Genomic DNA, 18,994 nt, shown 5'->3' with positions numbered 1-18,994 from the left:
GACTAAATCAACTACAGTATGCTGATTTATCATATATGATGTCAATGTACGAGGTTTTATTTAGTTTTATTGAGGTGGAATTTATATAACATAAAATTAACCATTTTAAAGCGAAAAATTCAGTGCCAGTTAGTACATTCACAATGTTATGTAACAACCACCTTTCTCAAGTTCCAAAACTCATCACTCCAAAAGAAAAGTCTGGTTCCCGTTATTCAGTTACTCCCCATTTGCTCCTCTACCCATCCCCTGGCAATCACCAACCTCCTTCTGTCTCTACAGATTTATGTATTCTGGGCATTTCGAATACAAGGACTCATCCAGTATGTAACCTTCTGTGTCTGGCTCATTTCCCATAGCAAAGTGTTTTCAAGGTCCATTCTCAATGTAGTATGTATCATCATTTCATTCTTTTTTGTGACTGAGTAATAACCACTATATGCATACAGCACAACCCATTCATCTGTTGAAGGATATCCGGGTTTTTCCCACCTCTTGGCCATTATGAACATTTGCATGCAAATATTTGAGTATCTGTATTCCATTCTTTTGGGTAAGTATCTAGGAGCAATGGCCAGATCATATAGTAATTCCATGTTTAACTTTATGAAGAACTACCAAACTTTTTCACAGCAGCTGCAAGATTTTACATTCACATCAGGAGTGTTATGACGGGTCCAACTGCTCCATGTCCATGTTAACACTTGTTATTTCCATTTTTATTATTAATACAACAATCCTAGTGAGTGTGAAGCAGTAGCTCATTGTCATTTTGGTTTGCAATTCCCTAATAATTAATGATGTTGAATATCTTGTCATGTACTTATTAGTCATTTGTGTATCTCCTTTGGAAAAATGTCTATTTCAGTCCTTTGCCCATTTTTGGATTAGGCTGTCTTTTTGCTGAGTTGTAACGACTCTTTATATATAATACCAAACCCATTATATATTCCTGATACCAAATATAGGATTTATGCAAATATTTCCTCCCATTCTGTGGTAAATCTTTCACTTTCTTCATAATGTCCCTTCAGTGCACAAAAGTCCTTAATTTTAATGAATTACAATTTAACTTTTTCTTTTTTAAAATTAATTACTTTTTAAATTTATATCCAAGTTAGTTAGCATGTAGTACAACAATGATTTCAGGGGTAGATTCCAATGATTCATCCCCTATGTATAATCCCCAGTGTTCATCCCAACAAGTGTCTTCCTTAATGCCCCTTACCCATTTAGCCCATCCCCATTCCCACAACCCCTCCAGCAACCTTCTGTTCTCTATATTTAAGAGTCTTATGTTTTTATATTATTTTTGCTTCCCTTCCCTTATGTTCATCTGTTTTGTACCTTAAATTCCTCATGAGTGAAGTCATATGATACCTGTCTTTCTCTGATTAATTTCGCTTAACATGATACCCTCTAGTTCCATCCATGTGGTTGCAAATGGCAAGATCTCATTCTTTTTGATTGCCGAGTAATACTCCATTGTATATATATATACCACTAGCTTTTTTTTTCTTTTGTTGTCTGAGCTTTTGGTGTCATATCTAAGAATCCATTGCCAAGCCCAAGGCGATCAAGATTTAGCCCTATGTTTTCTTCTAAGAGCTTTAGTTTTGTACCTCATAATTTAGGTGAAGGATCTATTTTCAGTCAGATTTTATGTATGGTATGAGGCAGGGGTTCAATTTCATTCTTTTGTATGTGGATATCCAACTGTGCACAGCAGAATTTTAGTTTAGGTAGAAATTCACCAAAAACAAGAAGAAATTTAAGAAAAAAAAGTCTTATGTTATTTCTTCAAATGCCCAAAGAAAGAAATATGTAAGATACAGATGTTATAATTTAAATAGAGAAAAGAATTATCATAAGAGTATAATTTTATTGAAAACAGCTAAAATATACGGCAGCTAAAAAAATGCCATCAACATAAATGAAAAATTCCACATCTTATTACAGAATACGAAAATATATTATTAACACTGTATGTAGTAAATTAATCCATCTGTTAATTCAGATGATGCTTAGTTCCCTCCTGCATGAGTAAGAATAGATAAAATTCTCAAAAAACTAAAAACGGAAATACCATATGATCTAATAATTCCACTACTAGTTATTTACCTAAAGAAAATAAAAATACTAAAAGATAATATGCATCCCGGTTCATAACAGCATTATTTGCAATAGTCAAGATACAGAGCCAGTTAAGTGTCCATCAACAGATAAATGGATAAAGAAGATGTGGTAGGGTGTGTGTGTGTGTGTGCACGCGTGCATGTGTATGTGTGCGTATGTATACATCCCGTTAAAGAAACAGTTTCCTACTCCAAGTGCATAGAAATACTAGCTTATGGTATCTTGCAAAATATTTGTGGCACCACCACCCACATAGAACTGCCTTTTTTAATGCATACTGTAAAGTAGGTAGAAGCTACTAGGTAAGGTATAAGGTATTTATATGGTAGGTTTAAGATGTAAGTTTCACTTACTGAAGAATGCCCTTTACCACTTCTCCATAGTTGCAACTTTGGTCATAAGGCAGGTACCTATCAATCTATTTCTGGATTCAAATTTAGGTACAATGAGAGGTAGAGGTTAAGACTTACTTCTTATATGGATATCAGTATCACTCATTTAATTCATCTTTTCGCTACTACAATGGCAACTTTGCTTATAAATCACAAGGACTTAAAGTCCTCCTAAATGCTTCTTGTTACCCTGACTACTTTGTCAGCTATTTCTATAATTAGACCAGCTTTCTTTTGACTGGCATTTGTCTGGCATATTTTTGTCTACTCTTTTAATCATTCCTGAATTCTTATCATTAAGGTATGTCTCTTGTTAGCAGAATATGGTTGGATTTCTTTTTTCTTTTTTTTGAGTCTAGCAATTTTTCTTTTAACTGGAATGTTTAGTCCAGTTATATTTTCTGTAATTACTTAGTATTTATTTTTTCTTGCTTGGTCTGTTTCATTTTCTCTCCTTGCTTTTTTGTATTTTCATTATTCTATGTTCTCCCATTATCTTTTTATACATTATTTTTTTGTAACTGCCTAGCGATTACAGCACATATCCTTGAAGTCATATATAAATTTTTCTACTGGCCCTAACACTTTAACTCCATTTACACCCCTGCTGCCTTGTTGCATTTTTATTTCTATAAATGTCCAGAAGGCATTATTAACATTTTATACAGTAAATATTTAGATTTACCTATCTATTTAAGCATTTTTTAAAGTGTATTTATTTTGAAAGAGGTAGAGCGAGGGAACGCACAGACGTGCAAAAGGGAGAGGGGCAGAGAGAGGAGACAGAGAGTCCCAAGCAGGCTCTGTGCTGCCAGCTCACTGCCCAACACAGGGCCTGAACTTATGAATCATGAGATCTTGACCTGAGCTGGAAATCAAGAGGTGGAAGCTTAACCAACTGAGCTACCCAAGCATCCCTATTTAAGCTTTTCTGTTGCTCTTGATTTCTGGATCTCCCAGTTGGTATTTGGAATCATTTCCATTCTGCCTGAATAACATCCTTTAAAACTGCCTAAAGTACTGGCATGCCAGAGATAAATTCTCTCAGATTTGACTGGCCTAAAAATGTCTTACTTCATCTTTTTTTCCTGAAGATATTTTCATTGGCAATATAATTATAGGTTAGCAGTTATTTCCTTTAACACTTTGGTGACATGATTCTATGGTCTTTCAGCTTCAAACTTTTTCCAATGAGAAGCAACTGTCACTCTTCTTTTTGTTACTCTAAAATTAAATGTGTCTTAGTCTCTGGCCGTTTTCAATATTATTTTTTGCTTATAGCAGCATGACTAATAGTGAGTATATGGAGTAGTTTTCTTTGTATATATCCAGACTGGGCTCCACAGTATTTCTTGATTCTGTAGCTTTTTGCTTCATCATTTTTGGAAGACTGGAAACCATTATACCTTCAAATAAGGTTTCTAGTCCCTTCTCTCTCCTCCCCCATCTGGATCTTCAATTACATGTACATTAAACCTTTTCATTCTATTCTATATGTCTATTAAGATCTTTTCTATATTTTCCATCTTTCTTCCCACCATAAGCTTCAATTCAGAAATTTTCTTTTGAAAACACATACACATATATATTAACATATACCCACACACATATATCATATCCAGTTGACCCTGAACAACATGTTTGAACTGTGCAGGCCTACCTATATACAGATTTTTTAAATACAGTCCAGTACTATAAAGGTATTTCTTCTCCCTTATGATTTTAACATTTTTTTTCTACTTTACTGTGAGAATACAGTACATATTATATATAACGTACAGAATATGTGTTGATCGATTGCTGTTATCAGTAAAACTTCTGGTGAACAGTAGGCTATTGGTTAAGTTTTTGTTGAGTCAAACTTGTACGTACAGTGGGCCAGCGCCCCAACCCCTACATCGTTCAAGGGTCCACTGTATATTTTATAGTTACACAAATTCATTTACACTTACATGGTTTTTAGTTATGCCAAAATTATCAATCACATCTTTTATTATTTTGAACATAAATTAGGCATAGATACTTTATAGCCTGTGTCTGATATTTCAAATACCTAGAACACTGTGGACCAGGTTTATTTTCTGTTTCTAGTCATGTGTCGTATCTCCAAGTATGCCTGGTTATTTCTCTATGAGTAAGAGACATAAAACATTTGTGTGAAAATATACAAAGATAATTTAAAATTCTAGATGATGTCTTCTTCTCCAGGGAATAAGGGTTTACTTTGCTTCAGGCAGCGAGGCGAAGCCATGGTAAAATCCCAGAGCACCTTCTCTTCCAATCAGACTGAGACAATCAGCACGTGGGCTTCAGTGCTTTTGAGAGCTAGTTCTACTTCCATTTCACACTTCTTATTAAACGGAGTCTTTTTTGGAACCCAATTAAAGTTCAAGAGTCTACTAATGTATCTCCTTTTCTGTGGGCCCTAAACTCCAATTTTTGTCTTCTCAAACCCAAAAATACATTGAAAGTTCTTTTCATAGTCTCAGCTAGCACTTTCAGAAATGGCAAATGCCTCAAAAGGAAACACAGGCTCAAATGCCAGACTCACTTTCCTGGGCTCCCCTCCTCTCCTACATCTTGACCCTGTAACTTCTTGTACCCTTCACAGCTCTCCTATGTCTAGTATATATGTATATATTTCACACAACCTTTCCAGTTATTCTCACTCAGATCATTCTCTGCCTGTCTATATGATCACTCATCAGTTTTCTTCAAGAGTTCCAGTTCATCTAACAATTTCTCAAATGTACATATTCTAAGACTCTAAGCTAAACTCTTCCTATTATGATTTTAAGCAACCTTCTTGAACACCCTTACCTGTATCCATAAATCTAACTAGCTAACTTCCAAGACAGCACCTTACAAATAAATGCTTAATACAAACTCTCAACAAGATTCATCCCATATTTCCTATATTCATATCAAACCGTGTATCAAAAGCTGAACTCATGTATTTTCTCCTAGAAACTGTCTTTATTTTATTTTATAAATCACATCTCATTTTCCCATCCTCACAACCGTTAGGATCTAATTAGTCACCAAGATGTACTACTATAAACCTAAACCACCTCCCTTATGGGAGAGCCTGAATATATCTCAACATCTTTAGCAGATAATGTAGCTGATTCACTCAAATCTATCCTACCTTCATACGATCATACCAAGCTATTAAATAGACAGCATTCTTTTTACATTTATCTGGAATTGAACATGTACCCCAAATTGGTCCAAGAAACTGAAGAGGACTTACTTTCCACAGGTGTGGAGAGGTTTTCCTCTTTCCTATTAAATGGACAAAATATCAGGTTGCCCTGATGGTCACAGTCAGCATTCCTGTGACCTCAAGGGAAACCAATCTGAAGACAAAGTAGACAATAAAGATGGCAAATGGAGAGAGATATAATCCAGGTCCATAATGAAATTATTCAATGGAGGGTCATAAGACTCCTACTTCTAGACTTCCAATTATATGAGACTGTTTCCCTATTGTTTCAGTTTGAATAAAGATTTTTATTCTTTGCTCTGAAACCATTCCAATTTCCTTTTTATCCATACCATCACCAAACCTATTCAAATAGCACTAAAACAGTTTCAGAAAAACCTATCTGAACATGTCACACCAGTTTTTAAAAGCCTTCCAATTACATAGTAATTATTGTATTAAATATCCCTTATTCATTATATATTTTGCAAGAAACTACAGAACCAATGTCTAATAAGATTCAGACACACACACACACTACACCTTTGCCCCATAGGGTTTAGTGGTTTAGTCAAATGTGGGAAAAAGACAATATACAAAAAATACCTAATGTACATGTAACATACAATAATGAGAAATAACTATTTTTAGACAGAGTAATAAAGAAAAGACTAATGTCAAAGAGGTGACATTAAGATGGCTGTTTTAAGCTGGAATCTGAAAAAATGAGAAGGAATCACGTATGGAAAGAATCTGAAGGAGTGCAAGATAAAGATGAGATGCCAGGAAAAGGATACTATACCATGCAACTGGGAGGGCAGAAAACTGATATTCTATGAATGTTATACACTGGGGGAGCCGACCACAAACAGTTAACAAGAGAAAACTCAATAGGGAGCCAGATCACTCAAAATCTGGTAGGCTATATACTAAGGCTAATGTGGTCAAGAAAGTCTGCTTTTGGGAAGAAAACACTGTAGGCTAGAGTTTTTTCCCAAATGCAACAGAAAATGTTCAAATATATTAAGTTCATGTGCCATGCATCATAATGACCAACACATATTTATATGAAACATGTGCATATACCCTTTATTTCCATGATATAAATTCTGAAATCCTTATCACTACTTTAAATCCTTTTTGGTGCAAGGCAACATATAAACAGATAGTTAAATACAACTCTTTGCCATAGCATTTAAAGGCCTTTTATGAACTACATAAGTGGTTCTTAGTTTTATCTTCAGATTAGAATCCTGAGAAGAGCTTTAAAAATACTACTACCTGAGGGGCGTCTAGGTGGCTCAGTCAGTTGAGCGACCGACTTTGGCTGAGGTCACAATCTCGCTGTTTGTGAGTTCGAGCTCCACATAGGGCTCACTGCTGTCAACCTGTCAGTGCAGATCTTCTGTCCTCCTCTCTGCCCCTCCCCTGCCGGTGCTCCCCCGCAAAATAGATAAATATTAAAAAAAAATACTACTATCTGAGTTCTACCTTATAAAAATTCTGGAGAGGATCCTTAGTATCAGCATATTTTTAAAAGACACCCAGGTAATTCTAATATGCCACCAAGACCAAAAACAACTGCACCACGCTACATTTCTAGCTAATTTCTAGCTTCCTAAGTTACCTATATCCATTTCTTGAATATGCTTTCTCTCATTCTTTTCACATTCTTTCTGTGGTCTGGAACCACCTTCTCTTTTCCAGTCAACACATTATGCTCATTTTCTAAGTCTCTGAATAATTACAATCTCCTCATTACCATGCACATGTTAACTATTCAACTAGAATTATTAGAGTATCACTTAAAATAGAAAAAAAAATTAAATCCTAGTGATTAACATGAGCCAGTTGCCTCATACATACATATTTATTGGTTTTATGTTATTGCATATTTGACATTTATTAAAAGTCTGTCCCATGTGTGGGTTAAGTATAATAAAGAATATTTGCTACTTCTTAAGAGGTCAAGATTATTTTTAGGTTCAAACAGGAGTGATATATTACAGATACCAAAATATTCTTTGTAGAACATTAGAGATAAGTACTATTTCCTTTTTGGTAAGCATACTAAATATATAATACAATAGAGTTCTACCACAGGTGTCTCAACTCAAGAGTCTGTACTACAGACTGCATCACAGATAAAAAGGCATGCATTTGAGTTCAGGGTCTCCAATAATAACTGCCGCTAAATGAGTCAAACACACAGATCTTGATTTTAATTCCATACTAAATTGTATTACACCAAAATTCCAGAGCACATACTAATTGAAAAGCATATTTTGAATACTGATTTCCAAATAACTCTGTAATATGAAGAATACTATCCATAGCCAGCACATGAATAGAAAACTGCACATTTTTGTCACATTTCAATTCCATTAAGTTTTTACTCTGCATTCCTTTTACTGGCTCATAGGAAGAAGAGAACACTCCTAAGCAAACAAGACCTCCAGACTTACAGGCAATATGTTCAATTATGTACCAAGACCAATTTTGCCAGCTTGGAATTCAACGTAAGGCAAAAATACCAAGAATGAGGAGAAAAAAATAAACAAAACATGTTCTACCAGTAGGCCCTCCATAAAAGAAATTCGTTAAAAATATAAGTATGGGGTGCCTGGGTGGCTCAGTCGGTTAAGCACCCGACTTCAGCTCAGGTCATGACCTCACGGTTCGTGGGTTCGAGCCCCGCATCAGGCTCTGTCCTAACAGCTCCGAGCCTGGAGTCTGCTTCAGATTCTCTGTCTCCCTCTCTCTCTGCCCCTCCCTTGCTCACGCTCTGTCTTCCTTTCTCTCAAAAATAAATAAACATTAAAAAAAAAAACATATAAAATACACACACACACACACACAAACACACATATAGGTAGAAAATATGAAATACAAACAAATCAAAGTACAAACAGCAATGAATATGAACAAATCCAAACACTGACTGGGAATCAGCAGAATGCAGATGATGGTTAAGCCATGAGCTTTATATATCTGACTGTCCGAAGAATCAAAAATAAAACAAAAATCCAACTCTGATAGTCTTTATTAATTTTTAGTTCAGCAATTGAGCGAGTGAATTAATTAATGATGCTACTGGACCTTTGTGTGGGAACCAGCAGCAGTCACGCAACCTTCTGCAAGAGAAAATCTTACATAGTAAAGTACAACTGTTTCCAAAAGATAGGGTAAGATTCACAATTCAATCTACTGGGGTTCAGAGTCCCAGAAATCGGCCAACTAGACCCTGAAAATCTGTAGTCTCGTGTATTAGCAATGAATTCCTAGCATGTGACTACATTTCCCCAGCAACAATAACTTGTCTCCCTTAATGTCAGATACAGAGACAAAAAAACTCAAGAGGAACATCCACCAGCACAACTCTCCCTTCCTATTCTAATTAGGAAACAATACTGCCAATATTAACATATTGGTGTTTACTTCCTGCCTGGAGGTGTATGCCATCTGGTTATGTTCTGCTTATGAACTGACTGAAAAATAACAAACCCGGTCTTAACACCTGCAGGTATAGAAACTCTAGAGAAAAATGCTCCTCAAGCAAGTGAGCGCAGATTCACTGCCTCTACCAGTAAGTGTTGAATGGCTGGACTTTAGCCCATTATGCCCTTCCTATGGATGTGACTGAGGCTACCAAGGAGAACATGTACATAAAGGTAAACACTTAAATGACTTACAAGCCTAATAGAGCTCCTACACATTTATATGCCTCACTGCCTGGCACTCCAAAATAAACATTAGTTGCTCCCTTCCTTTCATACATAGTTCATACCAAGAACAAGTCATTGAGAATGGAGTGGGTTACTGAGAGGTATGTCCAAGAAACGTTTTCCAAACAGCAGGAGGAAAAACCTCTGCTTCAAAAGTGTTGATATTATTATTCTAATGAAGCATAATATGGCCAGCATTCAGGTATCTCTGAGAAATTAGGGGGCAGAAAACTGCTAAGCAGGTTTGAGAAAATCTACATGTTGGCACGGGCAGGAAATAGTCAAGATTTAAACTCCATTCTTTTTTTAAATTTCTTTTTAATGTTTATTTTTGAGAGAGAGAGAGAGAGAGAGAGAGAGAGAGAGAGAGAGAGAGAGAGAAAGAGCACGAGCAAGGGATGGGCAGAAAGAGAGGGAGACAGAATCCAAAGCAGGTTCCAGGTTCCGAGCTGTCAGCACAGAGCCTGACATGGGGCTTGAACCCATGAATCATGAGATCATGACCAGAAGTAAAGTTGGACACAACCAACTGAGCCACCCAGGTGCCCCTATAATAGCTGTTTTAATGTCCTTGCTATTTCCATCATCTCTTGCCATTTCTGGGTCTGTTTCATTGACTAATTCTTCTAGTTACAGGTTGCTATTATCCTGCTTCTTTCCATGCCTAATAATTTTTTATCAGATAATGGACACTATATTTTTTAAAAAAATTTTTTTTTAACGTTTATTTTTGAGACAGGGAGAGACAGAGCATGAACGGGGGAGGGTCAGAGAAAGAGGGAGACACAGAATCCGAAACAGACTCCAGGCTCTGAGCTGTCAGCACAGAGCCCAACGCGGGGCTCAAACTCACGGACCACGAGATCATGACCTGAGCTGAAGTCGGCCGACTGAGCCACCCAGGCGCCCCAGACACTATATATTTAACACTCTCAGGTGTTATACTCTTCCAAATTGTATAGAATCCTGTTCAGGAAATAGTTCAATCTGCTTCCAAGGTAAATGTGAAGACGACTTTAGTCTAAGGTGATATAATCTTTTATGGACTCCATCCTACACTTTATGAAGTCTTTCCCCTGTGGCTTGTGGGAACATGAACTATTAGTGAGTTCCAAAAACTGCTTCACCAAATGTTTTCTAGTAGTTATTTCTCTACCTGTGGAAGTTTCCTTTCATGTGTATATAATTCACAGTACTCAGCCAAAGCCTCATGGTAAGCTGTACTGAGATCTCAGAATGTTCTCTGTGCAGTTCCCTCTATTCTGGCACTCTGCCCCACAAACGGTAGCTGCTTTGACCTCCCTAAACTCCTTTTCTCCTGTTTCCTCAGCTCTAGAGGAAAACCAGACTCTGTTTGGCTTCTTCCTTTCTACTGCCTATAAACTGCTTCTAGACAATAAGCTGGGGTAATGTTAGGACTTGCCTTACTGGCTCAGTGATAACTTCCTTCAGTGATAACAGTCCTAAATGATCTATTGTCCAATACCTGAAACCACTATTTCATCTATTTTGTCCAATCTTCTAGTTGTTCAACTCAGGAGGGCAAATTCAGTCCTTGTTACTTCACCAAGCCAGGTCTTTGAGCAGATAAATGATCTAAAAATGGATCACCTTCCATTTTGTTAATGGGATCCACACAACTGATTTCAGGGAATATGGGAAGTCGTTACTACATTTTAATAAAATCCCTACCTACTTGATGGAGGAGACTATAAAAGGAATATCATAATGTAGGTAATGAAGTTAACAACATAGTTCTTACATTTAGTTCTCAGTATCTTTGTAAAATGAGTCTTTCATGTAGGACCGGTATTATAACCAGGCACCAAAATAAACCAATCCAATGCTCAGACCTAACAATAGCCATATTACATCTGAAATTAAAAAATACTTTTACTAAGTTGTTTTTGCATGACAAATAAAACATTCTCAAACATAAAGAAAAAAAGAATCTAAAAACTTCCCATGCTGAGCATAGATAACGAGAAAGAGATAAAGCTATGAAAATACATGGCATATTCAGGGACAAGAATGTGGTTACTGTATTTAGTGAATGAAAAGGGTAGAAGATAATACCAAAATTGTAATGGGGGGGGGGTCAGTTCCCAATAACAACAAAAGCTGGCTCAGATAAGGATCAACAGGAGCTTTTATTCATTCTTGATAGGAATGCAAAATGGCATAATCTGGAAGATGATGTGACAGTTTCTTATACAACTAAACATACTTTTAACATATGATCTGGCAATCATACTCCTTGGTTATTTTTGCCCAGGTGAACTAAAAGCTTATGTCCACCAAATACCTTGACAAGGATGTTTAATTATACATAGCATCTTTATTCATAACTGATAAAGTTTGGAAGCAACCAAGATGTCCTTCAGTAGGTAAATATGGATAAGCTGTGCTATAGATAGATAATGGAATATTAATCAGCACTAAAAGAAAATGAGCTGTTAAGTCATGAAGACATGGAGAAAACTTAAACACATATTAAAGTGAAAAAGCTACATACTGTATGATTCCACCCATATGACATTCTGCAAAACTATGGAGACAATAAAAAGATTAATGGTCACCAGGGGCTGAGGGAAGGGAGGGATGAAATAACAGAGCAAAGAAGATTCTTAGAATAATAAGACCTATTCTGTTAGACATTGTATTACACATTTGTCAAATTATACATTTGCCCAAACTCATAAAATGTACAACTCAGGAATGAACCCTAATATAAACTATGGACTTCAGGTGATAATGTGTTAGTGGAGGTCCACTCTGGTGCAGGATGTTGATAGTGGGGGAGGCAGTACAAGTGTGGGGCAAGGAGTGTATGGGAATTCTGTGTAGTTACTGCTCAATTTTGTTGTGAATCTAAAACTGTTCTAGAAAATAGTTTATTAAAAAATGAATCTGGCAAAACTATGAAATAGAAGCCAGACATGGGACTAAAGTGAGAGAAATCAGTTAAGAGAATACAGGAACACTGCAGGCAACACACAAGGATAGGCAGAAACGATATTGGCAGTAGAAACAGAAGCATTCTAAAATAGTATTCAAGGTTTTGTTTGTACAGTCAACAACACAAGGGTTAGGGGTACCAATACCCTACACAGCTGAACACAGTTACCTGAATATAACTTTTGACTCCCCAAAACTTAACTGAAAGCCTACTGTTGAATAAATGGCCTTACCAATAACATAAACAGTCAATTAACACATATTTTATGTTATGTACATTATATACTCTATTCTTATAATACATTAAGCTTAAGAAAAAGTTATTAATAAAATCATAAGAAAAGTACATTTACAGTGCTGTATCCTATTTATCGAAAAAAATTCACGTACCAATGGACCTGTGCAGTTCTTTTTTTTTTTTTTTTTTTTTAATTTTTTTTTTCAACGTTTATTTATTTTTGGGACAGAGAGAGACAGAGCATGAACGGGGGAGGGGCAGAGAGAGAGGGAGACACAGAATGGGAAGCAGGCTTCAGGCTCTGAGCCATCAGCCCAGAGCCCGACGCAGGGCTCGAACTCACGGACCACGAGATCGTGACCTGGCTGAAGTCGGACGCTTAACCGACTGCGCCACCCAGGCGCCCCTAGACCTGTGCAGTTCTAACCCATGCTGCTCAAGGGTCAACTGTATATATAACCTAAAATACTAGATATAACCATTGCAGATCTTTCTGTACACAAAGAGAAATAGTTATTTTCTCCAAATTAATAATAACAAAACAAAATGATGTTTTTAACAAAATAGATATGGTACCTTGGAATACTTTCCAAGTTTATATGACAAATACAGACAGTGAAAATTAAATAATACATAACAAATCACTTCCATGTTAGAACTCACTTTTAAAAAAAATTTTTTTTAACATTCATTTATTTTTGAGAGACAGAGAGAGAGCATGAGCAGAAAAGGGGAAGAAATAGAGGGAGACACAGAATCCAAAGCAGGCTCCAGGCTCTGAGCAAGCTGTCCACACAGAGGGAGATCATGACCTGAGCCGAAGTTGGATGCTCAATTGACTGAGCCACCCAGGCACCCCATAACTCACTCTTACACCTAAGAATTTTTTAAAATTTATTTTGAGACTGCAAAAAAGATAAAGTATAACTATTTAATGCTTACTTTCGTTATTTTTTGAAAAAACAAATAATAATAATAATATAATGAAATACTATAACCTTACTGAAGTAATAGTTTAACTTTTTAATGAATGTAAATTGGTATCAGTTTGAATAAAACCTTAATTTCCTATCACTCTTGATAAAGTACTTCCTCCCAGAAAACTCCAAATAAATACTGAACAGTTGTTAAAAATCAGTGTAAATCTGACGAATGGATAAAGAAGATGTGGTTTATATACACAATGGAATACTACCTGGCAATGAGAAAGAATGAAATCCTGCCATTTGCAGCAACGTGGATGGAACTGGAGGGTATTATGCTAAGTGAAATAAGTCAGTAAGAGAAAGATACCATATATTTTCACTCATATGTGGATCCTGAGAAACTTAACAGAAGACCATGGGGGAGGGGAAGAGGGGGGAAAAAGTTACAGAGAGGGAAGTAGGCAAACCATGAGAGACTCTTAAATACTGAGAACAAACTGAGGGTTGATGGGGGGTGGGAGGGAGGGGGGGGTAGGTGATGGGTATTGAGGAGGGCACCTGTTGGGATGAGCACTGGGTATTGTATGGAAACCAATTTGACAATAAATTATATTTAATAATAAAAAAAATCAGTGTAAATCAATCAATGTGGAGAGATATTATTATCTACAATGACAAATCCAAAGAAGAATTATTTTTCTGAAAGTGGAAGAATTACCCTTACCTTTTTCTTCTGGCTTTATAGGAAAATACTTCTTTTCTGTAGCTATTAGCTCAGGCTTTGGAGCTAAGGAAAAAAGCCAAAATTAGTACTTAAAAAAATTAGTTTCAAAGCACAAAAACAATTATACTACTAAGCAGAAAAGGTCAGTTTAAAAATAACATCAGAGGAAAACATGACTTAACAGAAACAACAATGTACCATAATCACTAGGCTAACTATCTAATCCTGCACCTACCACCATTACATGGCTGAGTAGTAACTCTGGTCTCAGTTCCTTCTTTGCCAAATGAAGGTGTTCATACCCTCTACAACACCACTCTCCAGTAGAACTTTTCCATGATGATGGAAATATTCTATTTTTGTGTTATCAATACTGAGTGTGTTGACTTGAAATACTACTACTGTGACTGGGGAATTCAATATTTTATTTGATTTAACTTTAATTAAATTTTGAAAGCCCCAATATGACTAGTGAATAAAAAGCCTGGAACACCAACTTCCATAAAAATTACTTTTAACTTATGCTTTCCTTGCTCTGGGATTAAGTCAGCAAACACAAAGATGAAAACTTGGAGTAGGAAAGGACCTGTATTATTTCTTAAAAGAGCAAATCTTTCAAGAAAATAATTCTACCTCACTTATAAAAATCAAAAATTAGGGGCTAGGGACACCTAGGTGGTTCAGTTAAATGTGGACTCTTGATTTGGGCTCAGGTCATGATCTTCTCCTGGTTGTGAGATGAAATTCCACATCGGGTTCCATGCTGACAGCTCAGAGCCTGCTTGGGATTCTCTCTTTCCATCTCTCTGCCCCTCCCCCTCCCACCCCCTTGAAAGAAAAGAAGAGAAGAGAAGAGAAGAGAAGAGAAGAGAAGAGAAGAGAAAAAGAAAACAAAAAACTAGAAAGTAACAGAAGAGGAGAGAAAAGAAAAAGAGAAACAAAAAGAGAGAAAGAGAAAGAGAAAGAGAAAGAGAAAGAAAAAGAAAAAGAAAAAAAAAGAAAAAAAGGAGAAGAAATGAAATTAGGATCTAAAACTTACAGAAATAGATAAAGGGCCAGATTATGAAACTGTAACTCTGGAAAACTCTTCTAAGTATACCATAATATATTCAACTGCTTAAAAAAATAAAAATAAACTCTTCGAGTTTGTTTAACCCTTCAGCATACTCTCTGAAGAAATACAAATAATTAGTATTTATATGAGACATTAACAAATGAATTTAATGTGAAAAAGTGGAATAACTAATTAGTCAGGTCAATATATTAAGTATTCTATTCTTTTAATTTTTAAAAATTATTTTTGTTTTTGAGAGACAGAATATGAGTGGGGGAAGGGTAGAGAGAGGGGGAGACACAGAATCCAAAGCAGGCTCCATGCTCTTAGTTGTCAGCAGTGCCCAACATGGGGCTTGAACCTACAAACTGCAAGATCATGACCTGAGCAGAAGTTGGACGCTTAACCAACTGACCCACACAGGTGCCCCTGAAGTATACTATTCTAAATGCATTTAAACTTGGTCAATTTTCTTAATTAGAAATGACAGGGGCACGTGGGTGGCTCAAAGTGTCCCTCTCTTGATTTCGGCTCAGGTCATGATCTCACAGTTCATGGGTTCGAGCCCCACATCAAGCTCTGCACAGTGCAGAGCCTGCTTGGGATTCTCTCTCTCTCCCTCTTTCTCTCTGGCCCTCTCCTGCTTGCTCTCTTTCTCTCTTTCAAGACTAATAAACTTAAATTGTGTGTGTGTGGGGGGGAAATATGACAAGTCATAACTAAAGTATACAAATTATTTTTAACATCCTATTGTATACAATTTATACTTAAAAAATACAGACTTAATGCATGTGAACACTCAATTTTTATGTATTTCTAGAATTTGTATATATTACATCATATTTGGTTTTTGCTCATATAAATAAATGGTTTACTTAAAATCCAATTTCACCATTTTATAACTTGAAAATATGAAAAACAGCAAACTGAATAATGTGTTTCCTACATACCTGGACCCTTAGCAGGAGGTGGTGGTTTCTTTGGTTTCTATTAAAATAACAATGGTAAAAATATGTGAATACTTACATCTTACATATGCTTAAAATAACTTCTGATTGTTAATAATCTAAATTATATGAGTATCTGTTATAAAATAGTAAGATCTTAACAACCAAAAGGCCACTGACAAAAAACTTATTCTATTAGAACAAATGCCTTCTTGATCAAAATTCAAATATGTCAAAACTTACCAGTGATTATGATAAATCTAAAAAATCTTAATGATAATCAGGGGCACCTGGGTGGCTCAGACGACTAAGCATCCAACTTTGGCTCAGGTCATGATCTCACAATTTGTGAGTTCAAGCCCCACATCAGGCTCCCTCCTTTCGGCACGGAGCCTGTTTTGGATGCTCTGACTCCCTCTCTGCTCCTCCCCTACTCTTTCTCTCTCTCTCTAAAATAAAGAAGCATTAAAAAAATCAAAATGATAATCAAAAATATTCATTATTGCCTCCCCTACTTTAAGATTCCAAGGCACAATTTTACGTCTCTTTAACAGCTGAGTACTGGGGAAAAGGAGAGAGAAGAGACTGTTTTTAAAACAAACAACAACAAAAAAAAGAGTCACCTAATAAATATATCTAGCTTATACTCTTGATTCTTCAGAACTCTCAAAGAGAAGATTCAAGGAAAAAGCCTGTTTTTCTTCAATTTATTCAAATTTGTTGGGTTTAGCATTTATTCATTTTTAAGACTTAATGACATCAAAAACTTGAGACATGTGAATCAGGTTTTCCCAAATTAAAATTAACTGATAGTGCTGTATGAACACCAAATAAGCCCTCCCAAATAATGTGTTCCTTGGGTATAAAAATAAAGCACCCGGAAGGCTGAATACTGAATGAAATCGAGCAAAAGAAGGGCCTCAGACAGCATTAACCCATAGAGTAACCTCTAGTGATTCACTTAACTACATAAAGACTGCAAAGTTTGGAAATTTCAACATTGGCTTAAATAAAATCCAGCAGACCATCTTGCTCTCAGTGTCTGCTCTCCAACTCCATTAGAAAAGGAGCAAGGAGGAGGCAGTCCAAGATGATGGAATAGGAAGACTCTGAACTGACCTTCTCTCGTGGACATGATAAAACTACACCTACATACAGAGCAATTCTTCCTTAAAAATTGAGGGTGGACTGAACAGCTTCTGTACAACAAACAACAGAGGGACCACACAGAGAACAGTAGGAGACAAGGTAACAACACAAAACACACCCCAGATGTAAGGACTTGCAGTAGGGGGTATCATTGAGGGTCCCAAGCAGACACACCTGCCCTGGGGCACAGAAACAAAAGAGCAATTTAAAGGGCAACTAGACTATAAGTGAAGACCATAGAGCTTCTGCCAAATGGTGGAAGGAACTGCTAGAACTCTCTCCAGGGTCGGAGATGCCTGAAATTGCCACTATTTCTTTCCCAACACTCTACTTTGACAGTGCCAATGAAAGCAGAGTCCAGGCACTCTTGCTGGCCTATTAAAACTGCCCCAGCAAGTCCCAGGCCCCTAACCCAGATCAGCTTTCCCACCAAGACAGCCTATTGCCTTTGCCAGCCCCAGCTCTAGCCATCCCAACAAGGTGGCCCTGGAAGCTCCAGCATACCCCAGGCCTGCACACAACAGCTCAAGCCCTCCCGCCCGTGTGGCCCTGGCACAGAGTACATTGGAATGCCTGGTCCCATGTCCACACCAGCTCAAGTCATACACCAACGAGTCTGCGCCAGCTCTAGCCGCAGCCATCCTGCCCATGTGACCCATTGTAGCAAGCCCCAGGGCAACCCTAGCTCACGCCTACTCCAGCTCCAACTGCCCAACCAAATCCTGTTGGCATACACAGTAAACAAAGGGGACTGCTACATAAGGCCACTCCTTCAAGACCAAGAGTTAGCTGTTCTGCCAAATTTACAGACACAAATGCAGAAAGACAAACAACATAAGGAAACAGAATGTTCAAAACAAGAGAACAACATAAAACCTCAGAAAAAAAAACCCTAATAGAGGTAATTAATTTACTTGATAAGCAATTCAAAGTAATGGTCATAAAGATGCTTGCTCAACTTAGAAGAATGAAGAAATACAGTAAGAACCTTAACAAAGCGGTAGAAAATATAAGAAGGTACCAAAAAGTAGTCAGAGCTGAAAATTTCAATAACTGAACTAATAAATACACTAGAGGACATCAACAGATTAGAGCATAAGGAAGAATGGATCACCTGAATGGAAGATAGAATAGTGGAAATCACCCAATCAGAACAGCAAAAGAAGAAAGAATTTTTAAAAAATAAGAATAGTTTAAGAGACTTCAGAAATGACAATAATTGTACTAACATTCACATTGTAGGGGTTTCAGAAGGATAAAAATAAGAGACAGAAAATCTGTTTGAAGAAATAATGGCTACAAACATCCTTAACCTAGTAAAGGAAAGACATCCATGTCCAGGAAGTACAGAGAGTTCCAAACAAGATGAAACCAAAGAGAGCCATACAAAGATATATTATAATTAAAATGGCAAAAGTTAGGGGCGCCTGTGTGGCTCAGTCAGTTAAGTGTCCAACTTCAGTTCAGGCCATGAACTGACAGTACGGAGACTGGAGCCTTCTTCAGTCTCTGCCTCCCTCTCTCTCTGTCCCTTTCTCTC

General features: G+C 36.8%; 1 protein-coding gene across 1 annotated transcript in view; it reads right to left on the bottom strand.

The window, feature by feature from the left end:
* CD2AP (CD2 associated protein) overlaps positions 1 to 18,994 on the bottom strand; it is a 141,700-nt gene that overhangs the window by 26,088 nt on the left and 96,618 nt on the right. The window contains exons 10-11 of the mRNA XM_047858581.1: positions 16,309 to 16,345; positions 14,305 to 14,367 (exon numbers count right to left, since the gene is read on the bottom strand). Coding sequence (XP_047714537.1) covers positions 14,305 to 14,367; positions 16,309 to 16,345 — 100 coding nt within the window. The remainder of the gene's footprint in view (positions 1 to 14,304; positions 14,368 to 16,308; positions 16,346 to 18,994) is intronic.

This window comes from Prionailurus viverrinus, chromosome B2 (assembly GCF_022837055.1).
Source record: "Prionailurus viverrinus isolate Anna chromosome B2, UM_Priviv_1.0, whole genome shotgun sequence".
Classification (NCBI taxonomy): Eukaryota; Metazoa; Chordata; class Mammalia; order Carnivora; family Felidae; genus Prionailurus; species Prionailurus viverrinus.
Note: the sequence above shows the minus strand (reverse complement) of the source record. Positions and strands in the feature narration are given on the sequence as shown.